General features: G+C 45.0%; 1 protein-coding gene across 1 annotated transcript in view; it reads right to left on the bottom strand.

Annotated features, from left to right (window-relative positions):
• Positions 1 to 1,548: 1,548 nt before the first annotated feature.
• The window catches only part of LOC144141983 (juvenile hormone acid O-methyltransferase-like), a 34,756-nt gene continuing 8,913 nt past the window's right edge, over positions 1,549 to 27,391 (bottom strand). The window contains exons 2-5 of the mRNA XM_077673414.1: positions 22,206 to 22,433; positions 16,783 to 17,149; positions 6,999 to 7,155; positions 1,549 to 1,829 (exon numbers count right to left, since the gene is read on the bottom strand). Of these exons, the coding sequence (XP_077529540.1) occupies positions 1,660 to 1,829; positions 6,999 to 7,155; positions 16,783 to 17,149; positions 22,206 to 22,420 (909 nt within the window). The 5' untranslated portion in view covers positions 22,421 to 22,433 and the 3' untranslated portion in view covers positions 1,549 to 1,659. The remainder of the gene's footprint in view (positions 1,830 to 6,998; positions 7,156 to 16,782; positions 17,150 to 22,205; positions 22,434 to 27,391) is intronic.

Genomic DNA, 27,391 nt, shown 5'->3' with positions numbered 1-27,391 from the left:
ACAAAGTGGGGTTTTGGAGGTTGGGCCATGAAGTTCTTGGCGTCTTTTAACGTGGTATGCGTTGGAGGACAGAGCACTTTAAAAGGTATTACTTTAAAGTCATCTCCATCAGCATGCATCTCGGGGGCTCGCTGATGATGAGGACGGAGGATACTATGCTCTAGCCTGGCAGTAGTGGCAAAAGATTCCAGTGCGCCGGAGCAAAATGGGAGGGTCGGGGATGGCGCCTAGTTTTTCTACCTTGTTCGAACGCCCGGTACGAGATGTCGCAGGCAAGGACATAAGGGACATTCTCCCATCTAATTGAAGAGTGACCGGGGATTGTATAAGTTTCAGGTAAGAAATATTCTGGTTTTGCTAGAGATGTTTGCGAACGGAGTGAGATGCGACCTGTCTGAAAGTTGAGGCACGCTCGCTGTTAGGCTTTATGAATGGTCACATTGCTCGTGAAGAGTACAGTGGTTGTGAGGCAAAGGACGTTCTCTTCGTCAGTTGCTATGAGAACGCCGGACACGTTTTCACTGTGTTGTATACAGCCAGTACATGTGCAAATCGATGTCAATGGGGTGACGTACATGTAGCGGGTGCCTCTTTTTAACGGTAAAATGACTTCAGAACCATACCCCGGCTTGTCGCCTTGTTTGGTTGTGGCTGCTGCACTTAAGTTTGGGGATAGGCGAGCCAGGTACGTGATTACAAATATCCGAAAGAATGCGCATAAGACATTCATGTGCGGTTAGTGTGTGAGGTGCAGTTTAGTTGGGACAGCACAAAAAGTTCAGGTAACAGAGAGATGGGTAATTTTGTTACTTTGGGGGGCTTGGATAACATTGTGGACGCTCTTATGCAGTCTAAGCTGTAGAATGCAGACTGTAGGAGCAAAGTATGGAAGGCGATGTGCATTTCTACGTTTTCTAGATGCCTGCATCTAGTCTGGAGCGTCGTTAAGGCTTTAAGGTGATATAGAAAGCCATGACTGATTTGTCTGGGTGTGAGTATTGTACCAGTCAGCACGTGTTTCAGTCTTTGAGGCCGTGATCTTGAATGGAAACTCTTAAAATTAAAAGCATGAGCTGTGCGACAATAGCGTTTAGATTGGTGCGAAAGGTGGACCCCAATCCCTCTACATTGGATCCCAATTAATTATTCGCTGCACAATTACACTGTCAAACCTACCGGCAATGTTACAGAAACTGATCTGGTCTTTTAATTGACACGGCTTAGTCGCATAGTGGAAACTTGTTTCGGGTGATATTAGCTATAACAAACCCGCTTCTTTTTTAAAAATCGTTTATCTTTTACCACAGTGAAATGGTTGGGGTTGGCACTGGTTGCGATATTTTACTTGCAGGCATTTGTTCTAAATGTCAAGTCTCATTGATTCAAGAAAATGTGTGTCACCTCTACATCCCATTTTGTGATTTTGTGGGTACGGCAAAGTGAAAAGATTGCGATGCAAACAATTGTACAATGCCGAGGTGTGTGACTTGTGGGCTGTATTATATCCCCTCCCAAGAATTCCAAAAAAGATTTGATCGGAATAGGAAGAAATTTTTCGAAGGACTTTTATTTCGTAGTGCCAATGGCAAAATATAGGCAGAGAAACCATCTAGTCATTGATGCAGATGCGTCTCCAATTGAGTCTTTTCTCGGGCCGTTTTATTTTACTGGCTTGCTGGCATGTATCACGACCCTCTGTGAGTCCGCAATTAATTTTCCAGCGTTCCTCTTTTTTATGTCTTCAATAAATTCAGAGGTGAATTTCTTCAATTCTTCTTTTTCATGGTCCGGAAGTAGTCTGTAGACTGGGTTTGAACTGGCGTAGTAACCTGGACATTTGGAACCACAGAGATTGTATTTAGTAAGGAAAATTCTGCTGTTCACTTTTAAGTGTCCATGCACTGTTGTCACGCAAAGGCACTTGTTTTGCTAAAACAAAGGATTGGGCAAGTTGGTATACGCCTAACAAGAGTAAACAGTGCAAAAACAACCAAACTCAAGAAAGAGAGTGAAAAGAGACACCGCTTAGTATACGACACAAGAACTGAAGATAAAGGACTGTGGTTGTCCAAAGTGGTTTGAACAAGCGTCTACTTTTAACAGCTTAACCTTGCCGGAATAAGGTGCATCCTTAACGAAGAATAATACTGCATTCACAGCAAACAGTTCCACAAATACCTAAGTATCTTTAAATCCGCGAGTATGAGCTTTTCCACTTGACAATGTTGAAATCTTTGTTGTGCGGTCTGATTTAGGAAGTTTCGCGTATTTGTGGATTTTTATACCATGAATGTAAATCCGTCCAACTCATACTTTAAAGCTTATATGCATATCTAGGCAGTGAATAAGTGCTTTTATTGATATCAGTTGGGCTCACAGTTTTCAGAATGAGTTGCTGTAAAACTATCCTCCTGAATATCTCCTTTTAGCCAATATAAGGTGCTCGTAAAAAGGTAGATATTTTTTTATTTTCTAAGCCATTTGCTGCGTAATGCCATACCAAAAGAACTAAAAAATTGTTACGGGTAAGCAAACCTAAATGCCAGGGTATTTGCGGAAACCATAGAAGCATTGGCAGATTGAAGCTCGCTATAGTCAATCAGGCTCCGATTTTCATCTTCCTCCCCTTATTTCTAGCTATCTGAATAATATTTTTTTCAGTATCAGCAAGACGTACTGGGTTAAGTTCTCAACCAAATATTTTCTCTAATTCAGTCCAAACGACATAATCCTGTAAAGGGCTGTATTTTAGGTTACGCTGTATTTTAGGTTACAATTTAGAAGTCTCACGGTGTAAAGCAAATGATTAAGTGAAAGGCATTGCTTATAACAGGTATTCTTTAACTTCCTAAGCAGTACACATTATTTACATGCCAACGTATAGTCCACGATAATTATATCGAGCGCTCACAAAAGATCAGCGCAATATACAAGTAGACAACATAGACGTTTTTAAACGCCCCTTCCGATCTGGATACTGTAACTGGCATAGGTGCAATATGGCGACCAAATAACTGGGAAATAATTGATATTTGCTGGTTCAAGCAATTACTCATTGGTTTGGGCACCTTTCTTTGTTAGAAATACTCATGCGGAACTTTACTAGCAAAAGCAGTACGCGATAGTCGAAAATCACACCTCCTGCAACAACAACCCTTTGGCAATTACCCAAGCAAAAAATGTCGTGGCATTTTTTAGATGAATTTGATCTCTCTGGCGCGTTCGCTTCGGAGCATTTTAAAAGAGTTCTGGCATTTTCTTGCTTTCAATACTTGAGATTTATTTACCAAAGAGCTCACCGTTTAGCCGAACTCCATTTTGGCGACGTTACTTCAACTGACGCTATTTTTGGGTAATGAAATACACTTTCCGTTCCCAGGAACTCAACTGATGATTAATAAGAAGGGTAAAACAAAGACCTTGAAACGTTGTGAGCCCTAAATGTGTGCTATTTGGTTTCATTTTTGAAGTTTTCGTTAAAATGTACCCATACTAATGTTCTTCAGTTCAGTTGCGGCGCATGAAAAGGCCCTTGCTTTGTTCTTTAAACTAATTACGGAATGCCTTTTGTTGAATTATCTGGTTTACTATTCCTTTCTGCCTAAATTTGGGCTACTTCTACACGTACGCATGGAAGTCCCGCAAATGTTATTTTACTACATATACCTCCGTTGCTGTGAGACTGGGCCAGTTCAGTGAAGATTGCAGACAATGTTTTACTGTTCTGCTTAAAGGGGCACTGACACAAAAATTTAGCATCTTGTTTTTTTCGTTGCGATAAGTAGCTAGTGACCTACTTATAACCTGTAGAAACCTCATTTGCTTCAGCGTGCGACGGTTGTTTAATTAGAGGGATTTTAAATGCGGCCAGTCGCAGTTTCGGTTTCAGCGAGTGCCGCGAAACGATGGATTTTGTGGATTTTGTGTGAACAAAGCTGACCACGTGACCATCGGAGGGATATCACAGAGCAGAGCCGCCGTAGCACTGTCGAATCCGCATCGACGGCAGTTTCTGCAAATGCCCCCACGTACTGATCTCGTGAGGCGCTTAATTAAAAAGCGACCGTGGATGTGACGCAGGCGCTGCGAGTGCAAATGCTACCGCGGCTAAAGAACGACGCGCGACGCTCGAGGCGGTGGGTGGCAAGACGCGCGCTGGGAGCAGCCGCCGGTCTGCCTACAGGTCCGCCTACAGATGTGTTCGGCTCAGCACTGCGGCGGATATTCGAGTGCCGCTCTCGTAAGCGGTGCAGATGACAATTTTTAATGCAACCCGCCATCGCATCATTAACTCCTTTCTCATTTAGGCCACTATGGTCGGGACTTGGGGACAATTTCGTGCAGCGGTAACAAGCTCTCACTCGAGCTACCTGCGCCGGCCTGGGCCACTTCGCGGCCGTGGCCGCCGCCTGCACAGCGACCGTGCGGCTAGCTCAGTGGGCTTTTCGTGCCTCCGGCGCGTTTTCGCATCCAATGGTAATAAACAGTAATAGAAACAGAGTGCCTGGAATCGCTGTAGAACTTTGGTCGCGGCCAGCTGCCCGATTAGCTGACGAAATCACGGCGCCTCCGCCGCCAACGATCGGGTCGTTCGTTCTCGAGAGCAGAAGCTCCGCCCTCCGGCCCTCCGATTGGAGCGGCGAGCCAGGCGAGCACGCGTAAAACGCCGGTAGTGCGGAAGCGGCAAACACAAACTCTTGACGTGTTTGGATGTTGTGTATTTACAATTGCGCGTGGTCCTCTGCTGGCTGCTCGGTTGCGTTTCGCATACTTCAAAATTGATTTTAAATATTTTCTAGGCTGTATTCGCCGCTGATATTTTGCAGATGATGTATATGTGTTCCCACCAATCTATCTCCGACGTTATCTCGCCTTCAAAATTTTTTGTCAGTGCCCCTTTAACTGCTTAATACATGCAAGTCAATTCAGCACAGCTCTTATTTCGCATATTGAATAACTTCGCGTAACGTTCCCAGTTTGGCTGCTGGCGTGAGCCAGAACATTTGTAAGAATAAGAATACGAACATAGTGACACTCAGCAGTTGTAGGCCTGTGGAGGAAGGCTTAGGACGCCATCGCGCTTTTTATCGCTGTATTTAGCAGGCGTGTCATTCTTTTATCCCCGCGTATTCATGCGTATCCTTCTTTTAGAGTAAGAGGAGTGGCTAACGTTCGTCAATAGGCCGTAAATCATGCTGAGTGGCGAAAGAAATGAGCGCGAAGGGCAACGTTCAGAGCGGCGTATTTTAATGCGGTGTTTTCACAGAATAGGATAACACACACACAATCCCCCAATGGTGGCACTGGGTTGTGCCGCAATTATAATTTGACTGATATACTTTCTTCTTCAGTTAGTTGTTTGTTACGCTAACTTCATAGGAAAAATAAAACAAACCATCATTTGGTCTTTGGTAAATATCACTACAAGTACAAAGTGCTCCTTGCACGACAAACCGTGGTACACGGCGCTGCATTGTCATATCGTGAGTCCTCGGGGACGATCGAGGTTGTGGCGTTTTTGTCATCTCTAGAAATTTCAAAACTGAAAAACTTTCGGTTCAATAGTGCACTCATCCTTATATATATATATTCTTATATCTATTTTGCAAGGAAGCAAATATTGGTGTAGTTCCAGAAGTGTGCCCAAAAGAAAGCGTTCCGCATGTACAGAGGTCAAAACTGTTAAAAAACAACGCGCGTACGCGTGGCTTTTGATACGTGCAGCGCAGCCCGCTGATAGCCACAGTCGTGACCAGTGAGATTACGTGCCGGCGCTGCGGTGGCTTGGCACGCGAAAACTATTGCCGATGCTGCCGTGTTTTAGGGGCCAAGGTTCGACGCCTAAAGTCCTTCGCCGCGACCACCGCCAAACCCTATATTAAACGTTATCTTACGCTGATAACCAGGGCAGTCTTGTCGTAGCCTTTTTGAATGGTTCGAATATAAAAAAAGGTAGAATGTGGGAACTATACCAAAGGCGAAAACGAGACTGCGCTGCTTATCAGCGTCAGATAATGTTTGATATAGGCGTTCGCGGCGGTCGTGGTGAGGGACTTTTGGTGTCGAATCTCTCCCCAAAAAAAAAGGAAGCATCGGCAATAGCTTTCCCATGCCAATCCGCCGCAGCGCTGTCACCTAATCTCGCTGGTCACGCCGATGGCTATTAGCAGGCGGCGCTGTATGTACCGAAAGCCACGAGTTTGCGCGTTGTTGGTTATAGCTTTGACCTCTGTACTATCGTGATACATTGAATTACGAACAACGGATTGCGTCGCTTTCAATGCGTGCCGCCCATCCCTGCGGCCAGCCGTGTATGCGCAGTACGAGGTACGACATTTCGCGTCCCCACCTAGCTAGGGAAAGATTATCGTTTATCCGCCGCGTTCGGCGCCCGCTCACGCGAGCTTTATGTATCGTCGTCGCTGCGATTTGCGATAACATCGCACGCAGCCATTATCCTTTATTATTTTATTCGTGCTGAGCACCCAACAAACGGTGGAAAGAAGATGGTCTTTCCATACCAAAGTTTATGAGAGACTCTCATAGGTTGTTCCTCTGGCGCACACTATCCCCGTCGGCGAGATGGGAGACATGTAGCGAATGCCGCGCAATCTGCAGTTCAAATTTTCATGTATCACTGTAGCACTTTAGGTTACGCACACTTCATAACTTACAGTTCAAATTATGGGTAATATTCCACGGGCTATATGCAGTAATCCTTATAATTGTGTTGCAAGTTCTATGGACTACTGAATTTTTTAAGTAGGTTATTATAGGTAATGCACATAGTTGCCACAAAGGCGTTGTTACGTAGTTTCTGGTTTGTTACGAAGCATTTCTTTTCAGACAAATCATAAAATTCTGGAAATAGGTTAACATGAATCCTTCAAAATCTCACAGAACAACGCGTTGCTTATGATTTATTGAAGGACATTCTAACGTAAAAATAAGCGCACATGCGATTAATAGAAATCTTGTTGTTCGCCCATTACACCTACCTGCAATTTCCTCCCCACACGTTGTCACATCGACAAAACAAGGAAACACTTCCGTGGTCAGGGGGACTAATTTAGCTGCGCTCACAAGACTCCTGGTGTATGAGCGAAGCGTCGTCACGTCCATTCCATGTGTAACAGGCACAAGCTTCTTTAGGTGCTGCGGATTGAAAAGCATCTATGTAGAAACGGTACTGCTGTGCCTCCCACTTTTAAATTTGTCAGCCCAAATCTATGCAATTAAAAGTGCAGTACTATTTGTGAACTTTGGCAATGTGTCAGACTCTCCTTCATCTACCTTGTGAGCTGTGGGTCCGGCGTGATGCGCACGCCACGTTTTGTTTTAAAACGTCCGCAAGGTGGCGTTCTTTGCACCTATCTTTTTCATACTGCCAGCCGTCCTAAGCGCTTCAAGCGCGTCAGTGGACACGCCTCTTTCTTAACAAGCGGCACTGGTGGCCTGTTGGTTTTTACGCTTCCCGGCAGTATCGCTATTTCGTCCACGTCATTCCTAAACCTCGCTCGTCTGCCTTCCGCACTGGCTGCAGGCTAGATTTTACGTCTGCAAGTGTTGATTGGGTAAAAACATTTATTTTATTGTGCCAGATCTAGGCGTGGAATCGCTCGTCGAATTGTTGCCTCCACTGTGATGTGAACAGGGTACCTTAGGTTGTCTCTACCGTTTTCAAGGTAAATATTTTCACGCGCTGTCTCCGTTCTGTCGTTATGTGCTCTTTTACAGCAGCCGCTTTTTCCAGAGCGACAAGAAAATGACCAAAAAAATGCGTCAACTTTGCTGACACGCCAAATTTGTTGCCCATTTGAAGCCGGGAGATATTGGCTTTGCTTCATTGAAAGTCCGACACTATCGATGCAAACTGTTACCAGGCGAGTTAAAGAAATACTATATTCGTAGGTGGGCAGTATATCCCTGTTGCATATATTGATATACATCCATTGTGCAAACGGTATATCCCCTTTCCCAGCAAACGTGCATGTGTGGAATAAAGTTAAAACATGATACCACGAAACGCATTATATCTGAGCAGTCACGGAGCAGCCAAAGTCAATATGTCTTTGCCCAACCGGCAGTCGGAATATCACTTTGTTATTCTCGAAGTCAATTAGGACATGGCGGCATCTTCCAAGCAACAAGTCCTTGGGCGAGGTTTGTGCAGTCCGGAGCCTGAGGCTGTTGCTAATGCACTAAATGTGGGTTGAAAATTACTTAATTCGGTACGGTGAATGCACCGGCTTAGCATTGATTGTCCTACTCTTTTGAAAGATGTACATCAACTACCTAAACTAGCACCCAATTTTGTTTGTCAAAATTCTGTTTGGCTCGTTTAATTGTTTTTCCAATCAACAATCTGTAAATAAAATTATTTTTCAATACAAAAAATGTTTTTGAGACTGTCCACAAGGGTCCATGGTCCATTTACTTGCACCACTTTCAAACACCTAAATTGTGGAGGAGATTTTACAGTGGCGCCCTTAGCGGCCCCAACGAGACACTGAATAGAGGGAAACAAAGCAGACGACACAGCCTTTTTCACATGCCGGAGACGTACCCTATATTCCTGGAAAACAATTTTTAACCATTTATCCAATTCTAGGGAGCACTTTTGAGTATATGTTGATCTGAAAGAATTACTCCAAATCTACACATTTCTGGAGAAGATTTTGCTCGCTGTTGTACAGCGTTTTGTCGGAACTAAAACCCCACTTACCTAACATTCACCCGTCCCTCTACGACAGCTGCCGCACACAGTCAATCTTACCATGGCTATGTAAATCCGTACAACTGCTGCACAAGAAAAGTTACTAAAAGAAGAAACAGATGAGCGAAGTCTTCAACGTTGTTCAGTTCTCGGCGTTCGAGTGAAATTCCAGTTTGGCAAGAAACTGCATTCGCGTCGGTGTACTGGTCCACCGACAGGTGCACAATTTTGTCTCCCCCACTGAACGTAAGGCCACAAAGTAGACGCTGAAGGCGGCAGAGTTATAATAGCTTCAGAGGCTTTCGCACGCTATACACGTGCAAATACGCGTGACACTGGCCCGTTTATATAGGCATGAAAAGCTCCGCTAAGTTCGGTAATCGCGCGCGGATGTTAGAGCCCTAACTGCCCAGCGGCTGCCCGCGCTTTCTTCACGTGCTGTTGTTTAGGAGAGGGGAACAAAAATAGCCGTGATCTCTCGCATTTTTGTGTGTTAGTATTGATTCTGACCACCCAATAAGCGCAGAGTGCTGGGGATAGAATAGAGGGGGTGGTGAACGTGGCGGCGAGATTCCCCCTCCGCATCGTTCCCTGCTTCAACGTCAACTTGTCTTTGTAGGCATTTATTTGCAGACAGCCACGGGTAGCGTGATTGTTTAGGCCAATGAGTGTTGGTGTCGGGGCGGCAGCTTCTGTTTCAAACGCACTGGTTTTCTCGACGTGCTAAGGCTGCGTGGGAAATGTGCGCTTATCGCTCGTTGAGTTAGCTTGTCTCTGTCGGTGTGCAGTGTGTCCCATAGAGTTATGAAACTCTATGGTGTGTACATTTCGTGGTTTGCCTTCAATTACCTGTGCTTGTTCCATCACTGCGTTTCAGCTCGCCTGTCTTATATGCGCGGCCGGCTCTCCGTGCGATGATGTCTAATGACCATTGGACTCACACAACATAGTGCGTGGTACGTGCAGCCCTACCTATTTTGCTCGAATGACGGGTCGTCCGCGCTAGGAGCGTGCTTTTCGTTGCTACCTGTAAGTACAGCGGTCCTGACTGTAGCGCAACAGGTGCGAAATAAAAAGAAATAGTTCTGTGTCATTGTGCTATGGTCCTTTTTTTGGTTCCTTCCGGAGCCATATCCTGCCATTTCTTCATCAGCGCTTTCATCTTGGAAACATCAGCTTGTTTTAACGGTGGCCTGCGGCGTGAGCGTTGCAGGTGACCGGCGCTGATGTTACTTGTACGCGTTTTAAATCAAAAGAACGCGTTTTTAGACCACTCTTAGGGGCGTTGTTTTGAAGTGAAGGTGGCCAGCAAAAATATTTTCAGAGCAACTTTCATTTCGGCGTAGCGTGGACTGTGGTGTATGAATTATCTTAACAAGCGGGGCCTTATATACTGCCGCCGTGACTCGGGACTCAGTTCGTAGGTATGGAACTTACTGTAGAAAAAGAGGTAGAGGAATAAAGAGAAGAAGAAGAAACTGCTCGGAACGGTGGCCTCCTGCCTCTCTGCTTCTCTTCGCCCGCCCCTTTCTTAACATTTGGTGCCGAAAAACCCCGTGCGGCAACGATTGACTTCAACGCACGACCCCAAGGGCCCGTCTTTCATCTGCTCCGCCCCTTCGCGCTGCGAGTGGGGGAGGAATCGTTTAACGATGTGGTCCTGGAACGTCACGGCTGGGGGGACGATTAGGTGCAGCCTACCGCGTAATGGAGCGACTGAAGAGCAAGATTTCTCCGCGAAGAGCCAAGAATACGAGGCTTATAAAGGAAGCTCGCTCGTTGCTCGACGCTGGATGTCAAGACATCGCCAAGCTCACGGGCTTGCAAGATCGACTCATGGCCAACCACGCCGAGCTCTTGAAGATCAGCGAGGAGCTCGAGGCCTTCCTTACGGCGGAGGAACAAGACATCGAGTATCAAGCGGCCGAGGAATACAATGATAGGACCCTCGACACGTGGCGGAAATTCGATGCAAGATCGACTTTCTTGAATGAGCCGCTCAGAACGCCCCACATTCGCCGGCTGTTAACGAAATGGTCCCGTTCAGACAGGAAAGTGCGGCCACGACCTCGGGACCTCGGCTTCCGCCGCTGGACGTACCGGTCTTTCGAGGTGAGCTTCAGCTTTGGATGGGTTTCTGGGAGCAGTTCGAGCAAACCATCCACAACAACAACGCTCTGACGCCCACGTCGAAGTTTTATTATCTGCGCCGTTACGTGATGGGGGAGGCGGCTGCAGCAATCGCAGGCTTACCGACCACAGACGCCTGTTATGCGGATGCTATAGAAATCCTCAAGCAGCGATACGGGAACAAGCGAAGGATTCAGCAGCATCATCTTTCCGCACTGAGGAATCTGTCGCCTGTAAAATCGTCTGCTGACATACGGGGGCTCAGGCAGCTCTACGATGCGGTGCAGCTGCATAGCCGCTGCTTGAACTCTCTGAAGGTGCCCACCTGCAGCTTCTCTGCCATGCTCGTAGATATATTGCAGCACGCGCTCCCACACGATATTGTGCTGAATTTTACTAAAGAGAAGCGGCATCGAGAGCTGACCTCCTCCCCAGGGTACGGCCCTCCTCCAGCCAATTCATCGGGAGAGCTGAACCCTTCCCCAGCAGACGAGGCACTCCCAGCCCGCTCATTGGCAGTGACAGCTGAAGCGGACGATGAATTGAAAGAGCTGCTCACCTTTGTGAGGATGGAGCTAGAGAGCCGCGAGCAGTGCTGCGAGTTGCCCCAGCGACACGTTGCTGGCAACCGACCAGAGAAGCAGCGAAGTTGCCCCTTCACGGCGTCGGCATTACACGTCACTGCCCGCAAAGACCGAAAGGAGGAGTGCTTCTTTTGCCATTCCCAGAAGCACAGCACGCGTTCATGCACCGCCGACCTCTCGCTGGCTACTAAGAAAGAACATCTCGCAAGGGACAGAAGATGTTTTAGGTGCACGACCAAGGGTCACCAAGCGAGAAACTGCAGGGCCAGATTGAGTTGCGCGTCGTGCCACGGGAGGCATGCAACCACCATGTGCGACCCTTCGTTCAAAGGCAATAATGCAACCGAGGCTGCACCGGGAACAACGGTCTGCGTATCGGCCCCGGCTCAAGCGTCTGGAGAGAGCAGCAACGAACAGTCGAACGATCGTTCTAAAGACAATGGGGTGTACCTTCAGACGTTCCGAGCATGGTTGAGCCACGACGGGAGGAGCCGACTCATTCGAGGTATACTCGACGGCGGTAGCCAGAGGTCGTTCATCACCGAAGACCTCGCAACCAAGCTGCGTTTGTAGGTTGTGAACGAGACGACGGTCGCATTCAACACGTTCGGCAATGCTTCTACTCCGTGTGCGCAGAAGCGAAAAGTCGTTCAAGTTCCCCTTCGGAGCCAACACGCTACAGATGTACACTCCATCGAAGCGATAGTGGTACCTGTCATCTGCCAAGATGTATCACCACCATCAGCTGATATCTCTTTCGTAGAAGATCTGCGAAGGCAGGGCAAGGTCTTTGCTGACCAGCAGATGTTCATAGGAGTAGATTCAGAGCCCGGCCTCGGTCTGCTCATTGGATCCGACTACCTTTGGCGTTTGCTAACGGGAGAAGTTATTCGGAGCCCGGATATCGAAGGCCTGGCGGCGATAAACACTATTTTTGGGTGGACGCTTCAAGGTCTGTCTCGACAGAAGGCATTCCTAGATGGGGGAACTCACCTCATGGTCTGCGTTCTGAGGGTGAGCAGCGTCACGGAGGACGAATCCGCGTCAGAGCTCTTGCAGGCTTTCTGGCAACTGGAATCAATGGGCATAGCGGACTCAAGCGAACAATCTACTGATTGCCTGGTACAGTTTAAACAAACAATTCAGAAGAACAACGGAAGGTACACTGTTGCACTCCCCTGGAAAGAAGGCTGGAAGAATTCCTTGACGGACAATCGTGACATCGCACTGAACCGGCTGCAGAGATTAGTAAAGCGACTTTCTCACCAAGAAGGGCTGCTATAGAGGTACGACACAGTGATCAGGCAGTACTTGTTGCTCAACCATGCTGAAGTCGTACCCAAAGTAGTTCCTGACGATCGGGTGGTTTACTACATGCCGCATCGCGAGGTCGTGCGCGAGGAGTCACTGACAACCAAGCTGCGAGTTGTTTTTGACGCATCCTCACATTCACAAGGTGTGCCATCCCTCAATGACTGTCTCGACAAAGGAACGAACCTCAACCCAGAGTTACTTCAGGTTCTGCTGCGGTTCAGGTGGTATCCCATAGCTATAAACTCGGACATAGAAAAGGCATTCCTTCAAATCGAAGTGCAAGAAACGGATCGGGACGCTTTCAGATTTCTCTGGTTTGAGTACATTCCCACCAGTTCCACGGAAAAGATGGTCGAATGGAGAATGACGAGAGTGCCATTCGGCTCAACCTCAAGTCCCTTTCTGCTCATGGCCACTATCCACCATCATCTGGATACGGTGAGCGAGGACGACCATGACTTCGCCAGAAAACTGAAGAAGTCGTTTTACGTGGATGACTTACTCATAGGAGCGGACACATACAACGAAGGATTGGACGTTTACGAGAGATCGAAATCTATAATGAGTAAAGCTGCTATGAATCTTCGTAAATGGAAAACTAATAACAAGCAGCTTCAGAAGGTTTTTGACCAGAAAGAGGAAAACGTTGACGGAGCATCAACTTCTGGGACCGTGCTGGGAATGCTTTGGAATACAGAGCATGATTGTTTTGACTTATCGCCCAAAGCAGTAACCCAGCACTTGGCTTCGGTCACATCTAACTCGAAGCGTTCTTTGCTGAAGACGGCGGCCAGGATCTTCGATCCACTTGGAGTTCTCGCGCCATTTACTGTCACAGCTAAGATCCTGTTTCAACAATTGTGGATGAGGCAGGTTTTATGGGAGGCTGAGCTACCCACCGATGTAGCTATGTTGTGGAAAGCCTGGTGCGCCGATTTACTCCAGCTGGTTTCGATTAGGATCCCACGGTGCGTGAGACATGGGCTTGATACAGTAGTGAAAGCTGCTGACATTCATGTTTTCGTAGACGCCAGCTTGAAAGCATATGGAGCGTGCGCATACCTCAAGGCTTCAGACACCAATGATCATGTTGTCACTTCCTTGATTATGGCCAAATCTCGAGTGGCACCGATGAAAGCCTTGACTCTTCCGAAACTGGAACTGATGGGCGCAGTGGTAGGAACGAGAATGGTGAAATACCTGCGAACATCGTGGGATACGTTGTCGCTGAGCGTTGTCATGTGGACGGATTCTACAACCGTACTCAACTGGATCCGAGGGCATCTGAACAAACAAAACCAGTTTGTCCGGAACCGAATACTTGAAATTACAACTGTAACCAAACCAGAGGACTGGATATATTGCCCAGGTGAAGATAACCCTGCAGATTTGTTGACGAGAGGTGTGTCGGCGACTACTCTACGTGAGAGTCGACTATGGTGGAGAGGCCCAGAATGGCTACCGAAACCGCGTTCTGACTGGCCTACTGACCCAAGCAGATTGAAAGACGCTTGCGGGGAGCAGATGGTGCCTCCATAGCCGGGTGATAAGGTCTCTCAGTTTGCAGGGGTGCTTCTTCAGACACAGGGAAATTCAGAGCCCATTTTATGCCTCGAGAGATTTAGCAGTCTGCAAAAGCTGCTGCGTATCACAGCACAGGTTTTCAGATTCATGGAACGTTGTCGACGTACGCGAAGGTCGTTTCCTGCGTCGATCACCGCCGAGGAGATGGACAGGGCCGAGATTTTCTGCATACGGCATACCCAAAATGAAGTTTTCGACCGAGAGATCGGGCAACTTCGATGTGGCCATTGTGTCGACAAACAATCTGTCCTGCATAACCTCCACCCATTTTTCGACAACAACCGAGTTCTTCGTCTAAGTGGTCGCCTTCAGGGAATGAAAGCTACCTACGAGGAAAAGCATCCGGTCGTACTACCCAAGCGGCATGCCTTCACAAGGTTAATGGTTGTTGAAGCCCACTGTCGTGTATTTCATGGGGGCGTAGCGAGCACTATGGCCCAGTTACGTCAACGTTTTTGGGTTATTCATGCTCGGCAGGAGGTGAAGAAGGTGATTCGTGCTTGCTTCCTCTGTAAACGATTCAGCAGCAGACCTGTTAACGTACAACATGCTCCGCTGCCTGAGGACAGACTACTGGCTTCCAAACCATTTGAGGTAACTGGACTCGACTTCGCTCCGTAAAGTCAGCCTTGCGGAAGGTGCTTGGAAAGACGAGCCTGAGCGCAGAGGAGCTGACCACGCTTCTTACAGAAGTAGAAGCTGTCATCAATTCAAGGCCTCTTACTTATACGTACACCAGTGCGGAGGAGCCCTCGCCTATATGCCCTGCGCACTTTCTCTTTGGAACTTCCTTGCTGAGCATACCTGGCCCAGGCAATGAGGACGACTCCTACATCAACCAGGTGACACGTGAAACCACAATTAGCAAGCCTCGGTACCGGCAGAAGCTTTTGGACCACTTGTGGAATCGCTGGAGAAGAGAGTATATCCTTGAGCTGAGGTCCTTTCATCATCATCCAAGTGCATCCAACCGAAGTTTACAAGTTGGGGACGTGGTCTTGGTGGAGGCAACTGGCACCCCCAGGAGCCTTTGGTTGCTGGGCCGTGTTACAGAAGTTTTTCCTGGACGAGACGGGCTCACTCGGGGCTGTAGCTTGAAGACGCAGGATGGGAAGATAATTAAGAGACCGGTGCAGACACTTCATTTCCTAGAAATGGGACCTCCATCTTCTGGTGGGGGGAGAATGTAGAAAAAGAGGTAGAGGAATAAAGAGAAGAAGAAGAAACTGCTCGAAACGGTGGCCTCCTGCCTCTCTGCTTCTCTTCGCCCGCCCCTTTCTTAACACTTACTACGTACACACAGCGTTCATCAAAAGTGACCCAGAGCCAAACTTTTTTTGTGCCTGGTAAGGGGGAACGTTCAATGAGAATTCTTGAAAAACTTTCAACTTTCGGTGGCTTGTCGTGTTCACCACGGGTAAATTGTCCAACGGAACAGCTGTTCTTTTAAAGACGTCAGTGATTGCACCGCCGCAAATGATTGTAAAGCCTTATGTGTCGGCTTTTCGTGTCTGTGGCAATTTCTGCACTGTTGTTGTCATTTCCGTCTGAGATGTGCCTGAAACACTCCGCGCTGAAGTGTATTACAGGCCATGTCCAACGTTCCTTCAGAATTTTAGCTTTGATATCCAGAGCTTGCGTTGGGTTTCCGGCTGCGGAAAGCAATGCAAGCTAATGCTTGATGTGTATTCCGTAGATTTCCACTGCCCCACTGCGCATTATTTCCCCGTGCTTTAAAGGAATCTTGTTGGACTGACTTGTGCCCTATAGAAACTCATGTATTTTTGTCGTTTGTTTTCGCTCTATTAAAATTTGACCATGGCGCCCCCTAACTTCAGCGGCGCCACCTATAGGACGATCTCCTGGACAATATATTGCATGTTATTGGTGGTTTGATGTTCTGAAGTAAATACTCCTATAGAACTAGTTCGTATTCGCGCCAATTCTGGATTCACAGTCGCGGGCGCAGCAACCATGCAGCGGAGAATCACCCGTTTATGTGGGCGGTGTACCTCAACATCTGGTTTTTGTTCCGCGTATCTAGTTAGTTTGCATCGTGCTGTTGCTGTGTAAGCCCCTTCATGACTTGGTTCTAAGCATTGCGGTATCCTGTTTTTATTTTATGCTGCGTCCAGCTGAACAAAGACCTCCGGGTTGAAATTAAGCTGATTAGTAATGGGTAATTGATTGATAGTAGGGTGTTTAATTTTTTAGTACTTATTTGCAATGCTTGCGAAAGAAGTTTTCTGTGGTGGACAGCGCTTCACTCCTGTTCACAAGTTTCAGCACTTATAGCGACTGAATAGCAATGAATGCTTGGTAAGAGCCTGTTTGGTTATAGTTTGAACATAGAGCCAGTTACCAAAAAAACATACCGTTTTGCGAGAAAAGATACATTACATCAAGCAATGAAGTGCAAATGTTGCATACTTAAAACGTATTTTGCTCTCTTACTTCAGAGTACTTCGTCCAGCGTGGAGACTCCATCATTGCTACGTAAATGTCAATCAGGATCATCGTCCCAGCGAAGGTAACAAAGCATTCTCCACCCGGCGCCATAAGTGTCGCAATGTTTCGCATTGCATTTTGCTGATCGCGGATCCAGCGCAGGGCTCCTGAGGAGTAAACCAGCGGAAACCGGCCGCTCTTTACGATGAAGGTAGCGACGTCAGCATCCACCGTGATGTCCAGGCTTTTGTACTCAATATTCTGGTGTGCATATTTCTCTCTGGCGAGTTGCAGCATAGCCTGAGAGTTGTCCACAGCCACAAGCTTCTCGCACCATGCCGGCACGCGGGGCAGGAGGTGTTCCAGAGTAAAACTGCGACGAATTTAATAGAGGGCAAAGACAGGACCACAAATAAAATACAAGACATTGTCGAAAATATTTCTTCTTTCAAGATTACAAGTGCGTCTTTCACATTGGAGCTTTAGAAACAATTTGCTTCAGAAACCTCTTTCATGAAAAGGTCAACGTGTTCATTCGTCAGGGCTCTGACGTCTACAGTTCCAGGAACTGCTGACAAGTAGGTAGCGCTCCTCTGCTAAGTAAAGAACCAAACTGCTTGATTGGAGGCCTTCGATATGCTCTTCCCTGACCGAAGCCGGGAATGTACGTTTGGTTCCTTGCGCTGTTTTCGTCGTGGATTGTTACTAACTCGCTCAGATTCTTGCTCTTGTTCAGTAGGGTTGCATGAACACTGAAAACATAGACAGCCGTTAGCAAAGCTTGTCGTGTAGAAAGGAAGTAGATGGTGCGTCATCGCAAAATGTTAACGTTTTGCTGCTATGAGGCAACGATAGGGATAAAAACGTGTGGGCTGTTTTGAACCCGAAACCAAGGCCCCTTTTACGCTTCGCTAAACAGACGTGTCTTAACTCATCAGCTACCGCTTTAAATTTGCCTTCCTCGGGGTTAACTTCCGAGTTTCACCGTCTGTTGTGTACTTGCATACATACATGCCTGCGTACATGCATGTTTGTATATGTGCACGTACATGAACGTATACATGCATGAAAACATGCACGAATTAATACATACCTACGTTCGCGCATGTATATTGACTGATACATACATACACTCATACTTATGTACTATGCAATGCATGCACACAAGCGCACACTTACATGGATGCATATATACATACATATGCACATACATACATACATACATACAAATATATACATAGATAAATACATACATTCATACATACATTCATAAATTTATACATACATACATGCATGCATGCATACATATATACATACATACGTACATACATACATTCATACATACATACATGCGCACATACACGCATGCATACATGCTTACAAACATGCATAAATTCGTATGTTTGTGCACAATTACATATGCAATACCCCTGCATAAGTACAATGGGCCTTTGTCGTCAATAAATTTTGTTTTCATTGATTGCGTGGGAATAGCATCCGTGATTAACATGAAAGCCTCACCACAAGAAACTGATGGGATTCCCACTCAATTTTGAAGGTGCACAGAAACTCCTTCATCCATAGTCTTGTCTTATATCTTCACCCAATCTTTTTAATGCTGAACTCTACGCAGTGATTGGAAGGTGGGTAAAGTGGTCCCAGTGCCCCAGCAAAGTAGCACTTCCGATCTGTTGGAAGTGCTACTTCCAACAGTAGCACTTTCGATTCATTACGTTATTAGAAGCACCGTGTATATCAATATACTATATGAACATAGCAATAGTATATGACCTATTATACAATTATATTAGTATAGAACATTCTCTTATATGAGCATGCTATTTTTCTAAAAAAACGTTGGTACTGAATGCCAATTTGAACTTTTAAAACAGTATTCTTGCGAAACGCGGCTACTACTGTGTACCAATGATCCGTGCTCTACATTTGATCAGGTTATCCGTCACTGACTGTATCTTTCTTGATTTCAGTAAAACAATTGATTCCACGTCAAACCCTCTTCATTGTCATAAACTGCAAGACCTTAGTTTAGACTGTAGCCTACTTAGACTGACCGAAGCTTCTTTTCCAGATCTACAACAGAAAGCATCAGCGAATTACTGCAGTGCACAAAAACGCCATCTTACGTATGGTGTTCTCTTGGTCTTGGGACCCTTGGTTTTTCTCATATACACTAGTGACCTTGCTGACCACGTCTCTTCTTAAATTCGGCCTTGTGCAGATGAAGGTGGAATCGATTGTAAAATATTCGACTGTGTTTAGTGTTCTGTAATGCAGTGTGACCTAAATAACGTGCCATCTTTCAGTGACCACTCAGTCGTGAACCTTCACCAAACTAAGCAGAAAAAAAATAGCATTTACGGACTTTAATTGTCACAACCTGCTTGAATACTTTCGTATTACAACTGAGTAGACTCTTCGTTCCTACCAATATGTCGGGGTTGGCACTAGCAACAATCTGTCGTGGCAAAAGCATACTCACTATGCAACTAAAAACGCTAATCGAGCTCTTGGCTGCTTAAGTCAACATGTTTTGCTCCCTCCAGTGTCCTTAACATTACTTCTGTACAAAACGCTTCTTATAACTAAGTTTGCGTATGCTCTAGTGATTTCTGACCTTAACCAGCTGTATATTTCTTTAGTATAGCCAAACGAGAACCGCTCAGATCGTTTTATTGTTCCTAACTGCTCCCGCACGCAATAGTATTTACTAATAAATGAGACTTTTTGCTTAATAACTTATCAGACAAAGAGTGTCTTGTGCCTTTTTTCCCAAAAAGTTTTTTCACGAATCCTGATATTGAACACGACTGCCTGCTTACCTTCGAAATCGCATTATTACACATTTAAAGTTAGCGTACCGACTTCTAAAAGAAATCTGTACTTCAACATGTTTTTACAAAAGACAGTCAACTATTGGAATCAACTTTTCGACTCTGTGGCCAGCAGCCCTGACCTATCATCACTCAAGATGGCCATATCAAACGTTGTATACTTTTCTCAACTCCTCTCTACAATGACGCTCGAGTCATTGAGAGTACCTTATTATATAAATAAATTCATATTGTGTTCGCATGCGTACGAGCTCTCGTGGTTGGATGATTGGTCGTGTGCTTTTATTGAAATGCTCAAATATGAGTACTTCAAGAACTTTCCTCATAAACCGATTTTTAGTTATATAGGAATTTCTATGAACAGTTCTTCTATTGCCGAAAAGCAGTAGTACAAAAAATTTAAATAAATGCGTATTGTGTCGCCATGAGCACGAGCTCTCGTGCTTGGGTTTTTGCCCACGCGTTCTAAATTGAAACGCTCAAATAGGAGTACTGCAAAAACTTCTCGGATGAGCCGATTTTGAGATTTTCTAAGAACATTGCGTCGATGCCGAAATGTAATAGTAGAAAAATTGTAGAATTTGCCATGGTGTTTTCAAGGGAGTTATTACAGGCTTCTAACAAGGAGAACCTACCACGCTATTGCATTCCTTTTAACCGCACATCAGCAGCATGATCATTAAACTCATTAACCCATTCTTGTACGCTTTTCCTATACCACGCATAATAACGCAAACCGGTCATGCAGGCACTATTCAATAAAAGCGCCATTCCAAAATTTTAAAGTGTAGATTTTTAACCTGCAGCTGTCTTCGCTCCTGCAACGGATCTCTGGTCTTACGGCGCTGTCGTGTCGAGGTTGTCATTTGGAAGCAGAATCATAGAAGCTTACAAAAACATATGAAGCATCTCTAGTGAATGACCACAGTAAGGTAACCACTTTTCATTAACCTATCAAGTCCCCTAGGTAGCCTAGGTGTCCCAACAGGATACGTAGGAAGGGTTACCTAAGTTTATCTAGTTGAACCACTTAGTATCTCTGGCCCCTTGGTGGTTAAATGTAATAATCGGATTATGTGCCCCACCGGTTTGTGAACACATGCGACATTGCTCAAAAAAGTTGAAAGCAATTCAGCAATCAATGAACCACAAGTTATTGGAAAGCGCAAATATTTTAGGATAAGAAAATTTTTATTTCTCCAGAAGAAACTGGAAGGTCGTTAGGGCTAAAAGCTGCTAAAGACAGCCTGACAGTGGCCCGGAAACCCTCACTTGGCAGGGTTCAAGAAAGGAAAAAAAATCACTCATAACAAAAGCAATTGAAAGAGTACATCCTTCATAAATAGTTCACAATAGGCTGAATACGAAAAGTTTTACAACAATTATGGTTTCAAAATTCGCAATTCGTAAACATTAACACAAAAAGACAGTTCTGTACACAGGAAGACACGAAAAAACAGCAATAGCGCATAAATACAAAACACCAACTATGATTGTAACAGTGATGGAAACTACTAGTTTACGAAGTAGTGCCGCAACTGTTTGCGGGAAAAGCAATGTGTATGACTATGCTCATTTGGAATGTTGGGAATGTTGAAGTGCAGAGCCTGATATTTATAATTAGTGCGGAATCGCGGCACTACCCATTGTTCTGTGCTGCGCGTGCGTGAATCGGCATCCCTTGCTGTTAGGGATAAGAGTGATATTAAAACGCTTTTTAGTGCGTTTGATGCACAAACAAATGCACTTAAAATACGAAACCTGTACAAGTGGTTTGCTTTGATAATGTTGTATTTTAGGAAAGCATTTTTTGTTGATGCCAAATACGAAATATTGGCGATATTTCGAATCATTCTCTTTTGCAACCTCAGAATTTTTATTTCATTTGTTTTATTTGTCTTAGCCCACACAAGACTACAATAGTTAACATGCGATGGAAATAATGCGTTGTAAATTGCCAGTTTGACTTCTGCAGGAAGGAAATCCCGGCATTGCGATAATACTCCGGTGAATGAGGACAGTTTATTACAAAAGTTAACTATGTGTGTGTCCCAACGTAGGTGTGCAGAAAATGTACCGCCCAGAATCTTGGGTTCGTGTACTATGTCAATAAATTTATTCTCATAAATTATGTTTCTTTGCAGGTAAAGTGCTTTATTTTTAGACCTGAAGATAACTACTTTTCTATTCCGTATTCTGAAGCCCTATCAAAACATTATAGCGGCCACAGGAATAAACTGTCTTCCAAGTTTATCATGGTGATGCTCAGAGTTTCGCTAATTCTTAAATGTGAACCTAGTTATTTTTTGCATTTAGCGCGACCAATTTTGAACGATTCGTAATTGATTCCTGAAGATTGGTGGTGCTTCGCAGCTCTGCCGCTTAATGACAGGATTGCAGTAAACTTGATGTTTTTGCAATACTTCCCATCTGTAAATTGCAGAATGGAAATTTCGGTCCACAATTTGTTAAGGCTCAGGTGCATTTCGCATACCGCTAAAAAAACATTGAACCTGATGTGCTATCTGTCTGTGCAGCCGCTTAGCGCGTACAAAATGTGTGCTTCGCCTACAGTACCTGCCCGGACCACAGCCGATGTCGATACACTGGCGAGGTGGGGGTTCATTTCCGTCAGCGTCAACAATGGGCTGAAAAGCTGCCATGAAGAAGTCGAGCGTGATGCTTTTATCCTTCTTAATCGCTTGCGTCCACCGATCGAAAGCCTCAACGCCTTTTGCGGTTCTGACCCAATCACCTCCGAGACTCGTGTCGTTGCGTTGCGGGGAACTCATTTCGTCGGCAATACTAGTACAACAAAAAGAGGCAGAAATCTTATTTTTCATAGAGTTGCCAAAAGGCATCACAAATATAGTGCGTTTTATTTGCCGTAATCAATTATTGTTGATGCAAGAAGCACATGCATTGGCACTATAGTTACAAATGCAATTTCTTAAGAGTACTGCATTCTGGCGGCTAAGACACACGGGTACTTCTGCGCAGACGTTTATATTACTAATATAGGCTAGAAAACGAGCGCTTTTTATTTATATGAAATAAGAGCGCGCGAAAGTAAAAATGACATTCTCAATGAAGCACCTAGTATAGTACAAATGAAGTGATATTTTTATTTAAACTTCCCGTGAGGAGTTCTACTAGTTTGTTGTGAACAATATCGTTCCAGATGAAATTACTCAGGTGGCAAAAATAATAAAATTAAAAAAAGAAAACTACTATACACCGCGGCGTGCGGAAGGTAAATCCAACGCGCATCCCGTGAACCGCAGCCTATTTTGCCTCTTGCTAAGTAAGGGTTTACGTACTTTGTGTGTAGCGGTATCTGACTAAAAAGGGGTTTCGGGTCTATAATAACGCTGTATTGCTGAGACAGACGTCATCTCAACATGGTTGTTTCGGAAGTAGGAAACCATATTTACGCTAACCTATTACATTAAAATATTGCAAGGAAGCAAAAAACAAAAAAATAAACAATGCAACAGGAAAAGCATGACAACCATGGTGTTAAGCAGACTAAAACTCACATCTCGAGGGTACTCGGGATGGGATAATCACAGGCATAGTAATCACAAACGCAGAAAAGAACATTCATGCAAATACTGTATGCAGATGCCGAAAAAGGGTGAGCGGCCAAGCTAGTGGGTCGAATTTACTGAAAGAAAAGCCGACATGTAAAAAAGGATCATGACCAACGATAATGAGCTTGCACAATAGCACCCCTGTGAGCGAGTTGGGTGTTGATGCTGTTTACACTGGGTTAATGTTGATTATACTGGCTAGGAAATGTTGTCACCGGTGGTTGTAAGCCTCAAAATAAAACGCAAAGTGACAACGGAAGCTAGCCGCGCGGCCATCAAGAAGGCAGACGCTATCTGCAGCTGAAGCCACCATCATCTGATGCCGCTGAAACCATAAAGAGGCGAAGAGTTTCACTGTAAACTTATGCCCCGGAAACGCGTAGACATTAGTGAATGTAGATAACATCCCGACTGCAAAAAACCTTAGTTTTAGATTGCTTGGAAATGCAATAGTAGCAAATAACCCGTTCATGAGTGTTTGCCAATTCATGTTTTCGATAGGCCCAAATGCTACATTCGGGTAGCAGTAATCTTCGTTGCTTTCACGAAGACAATTAGCAATATTAGGTTGACAAGAACGACAGCACCACGGCCTCATAACTTGTGACCTGATCTTTATCATCTTCAAACCCCCTTACTTACCGTTCGCTATTTACGAAGGTGCATTGGCCTCGTTCCATCGTTTGCATCCTTTCTGTGTTAGTTTTTGTGTTAGTTTAATTTACAGGACCATGAGTTGTTTTCGGCATCCTTTAAAATTGCCGTTGTCATGCTCGTATAAGCGGTGTAAATTTGGATCCATCAGATACTCCAGATTTCGAACACCAAAACTCTCTTTTTCAAGGCGAGGCTCCGGCCACACGATCAAACGAGACAGTGGTGATCGTATTTATAAGTGGGGTCCCACAGGAGCAGGTTCAAATTCTATTTGGTGATTTGGACAAGGGTGTCATTAAAGACGCCCGTCTTTCTTGCGCTACTTAAGCGAGAATATTTTGGTAGTCTGTAGCTTTTTTTCGTTTACCCTCAAACTTCGTCATAACGTAATGGTTTATAACAAAATAATCCATACAACAAAGCAACATAAATTCCCTTGAAATCGCCTTAGAGAACCATTCATTTTAAACCTCGTTCTAACAAACTAAATTTGACCTGCCTATGAATATAACCAACTATATCAGCCACCCTTCCCAACAAAAACCCCACCGCGGTGCATGAAGTACACCGTTTTTTTACATTGCTTCCTGTATTTGTAATTGAACTTTAAAGGGTAAAACATCAATAAATAAAACACGTTAAAAACTGCGGTTTACTAAGCAAACCGCAGCTTCGCTCGCGCTCACACTTCACACGAAAATCGCATTTTCAGGTCTTTTTTTGACACCGGAAGAAGCGACAGTATTTAACTGTTTGTTGTAAAAATAAATAACGATTTTCGCATATGGGAAAATGGAGGCCAATTGGGCAGTGCAAGCTAATCGTGGAACGACGGTGCCACCTGGGTATGCAAAACAAAACACGCAATGGCGATTGATGGTAGGAAGGAGCCAAAGGTTGCAGACGATCAGAAAATTGCTTTTGTCAATAGTTTGTAAAGGACACAAATGCTGACATAGAAGTTCATGCGAGTCACTGTTCATTGTTTTAAATACCGCTCAACTGGTTTCAGATCGTCTGTCTTCTGTTGTGCCAGGCTACCGCGTTTCCAAAATAAGACTCCCGATACTTTTTTCATGGTTGTTGCTGTCTCCGCGGTTCACTTTTATTTTTCTCTGCGCGCGTGTATCTACAGAATACTGATTTCTCCCCTGCTGTGAATGATCTCATGACGCCACGTCGCAAGCAGATACACGCACGCAGAGAAAAACAAAAGTGAAGCGAGTAGACAGCAACAAACGTGAACAACGTATCGCGACCCCTATTTCGGGAAGGAGGGTCAACTCTGAATGATCTCATGGCGTCCAGAGTTACTTATGACGCCATGTCCCAAGCAGCCGGCTGTAGGGCACGTCGAAGTGGCACGTCATTATAATGTTTCCTGTCGCAATCTCAGAGAACTGTAACTGAGCATCACGGTAATAAGCTGTGCACCTGCTAGCCATTCCCATTTCGTCAGGTATTTGGTATCGGCATGGTAGCTCGAAGTGCTTCGGTCTCCGTCTGCAATTTTTACCTTGCTTTCCGAATTCGATTTTAGACCCAAGCAGAAGTGCAATGTCATCTTCGTAGTCGCGTTGCACAAAAACTGGCAAGAAGTGCATTCAGTACACTGTGTGAAATAGGGCGATGAGCACTCAGTTACTCCAGTTTCTTGAGCGTCAAAATGTTCATTTACAAAATGCGGAAAAATCAAGCCAGGACAATCGCCCAAACTATCTCCTATTTCACACCAGTGGTCGTGAATTCCTAACTCTGGCAGAGTATTGATCTCATTCCGCAACGTAGCGGCAAGTTATATATAATAATACTAGTGTTTTTACGGTGAAGTCACCATCGCAATCAAATCATTTGGTACTGATGCTCACATAAAGAATGCTGCTGTTTTACATTACATCTAGCTTGTGTATGCTGCTTCAGTCATGCTTTTGCAGTCACTAATGTGGTATTCCTAGTTCGTCATCACCTCTCCGAAAGAGAACTCAATTGGATCATCCTGCTAAGTTCCATCCAGTGGGATAACCTTATCAGGAGAATGGAAGCAACTGGAAGCCCTCCTCTTCGCCACATTCTTCCCAGAAAAGTGTTCTTAACCACTTAGTCACCCCAAATAATTGAAATGCTTCTTTTTAGCGCAAGGGTTATAAATGGAGTCATAAATCGAGTCAAGCTGAAAGAATTAAAGGGTAATTGTGGTGAAAGAAACCTTGTTTAACTTCAGTTTTCAAGGACTATGCACACTGCAATCCATGAATGCTGAGCTACTAGATGATTGGATTCAGCATGTCACCCGCGCTGAAGCACAAGCAGAGAGAGCATGGGGTTGGCCATCCATAGAGAAACAGATCTACCATGCAGCTGCAAAGTAAAAGTTCAACCTTCGCCTAGTGACGTGGTACCGCAGCGGCGAGGCTGTGAGTGAGCCAGCTGTGATGCATCTCTGAAGCAGATCATGTGGCCTGACTTCACAGCTGCCACACACGCGCTCCAGTATCTCAACGCCGCTGCTTTCGCTTTCGCTTTATAGTAATAGCACACATCGGTATTGCAACTTTATATCAAGTCTCAGTTCCCACTCAAGAAAAGCGGCGAATGAAAGTTGTTGTTTCCGTTTACTAGGGCTCTTCTATTTTACCAAGGCGTGGTGAAAAGAGCGCTGAATAAGTCGGCCGTCCATTTAATGTTTTTTGGGCCAGCTGCTAGGAGGCACAGATTAAAGATTAAACACTGAGAAAAGGCACTGATTGCAACGTAGATGCAAAAGAAATACTCTGCAGAAGATGAAACGATCTGAATCTTAAAGCAAATATCCCACATATTGTCACCACATTTCCGCGCTTTTTTCGCTCACAAAGAGCAGTTTTGGCCCAGCAATGTTTTTACAGTCGCAAGGAAATGAGTCATTTTGAGACAACCCTGTGCTGGAGTCAGTGCACCCTAAGTTGAGAACTAAAGCGTTTTGACTTTTTACAGTGAATTTATTACGAATAATTTATCAAGACCGCATAAATTGACGTACTGCACTCAAAAACATGCCATCTGTGGAGATGTCACTGTTCAGAGAGCAATATACTTTATGCCAATATCAAGCTGCTTCCTCCAATGAGCCGCGTTCATTCACTGACATAAGAAGTAATTTGACTATATATAAAACTAAGCTCTTTTTTATAACCACTTTTCAAGCATACTATTTTGGAGGAAATATTGTATCTCCGAATTGTAATATAGGCTCTGATATTTTTTTTCTGAGCAAAAAGTTGCAAAGAGCACCGCTTCCTAAAAAAATTGTTCCTACCGGCTGCCAGGAGCTTAGTCAAAAGCTAGCATGCTCAAACTTGTAATGCAAATGTGGTACTACCGCTGGATGGATTCGCTGCATGAGAACTGCAGCTTGCCTGTACTAAACTAATGTCACGGGGCATCTGCACCGTACACACAGGACATCCCAAATCACCATTCCTCTCGTTTGTGTAGTACTTCCCTTTAGGGCCGCCCTAGGTTGTTTTTAGAGCC

This window comes from Haemaphysalis longicornis, unplaced genomic scaffold (genome assembly GCF_048455015.1).
Source record: "Haemaphysalis longicornis isolate Haplotype H1 unplaced genomic scaffold, Haemaphysalis longicornis Haplotype H1 scaffold_6, whole genome shotgun sequence".
In the NCBI taxonomy this organism is placed as follows: domain Eukaryota; kingdom Metazoa; phylum Arthropoda; class Arachnida; order Ixodida; family Ixodidae; genus Haemaphysalis; species Haemaphysalis longicornis.
The sequence above is the reverse complement of the archived record's forward strand: the minus strand, read 5'-3'. Positions and strand labels throughout refer to the sequence as shown.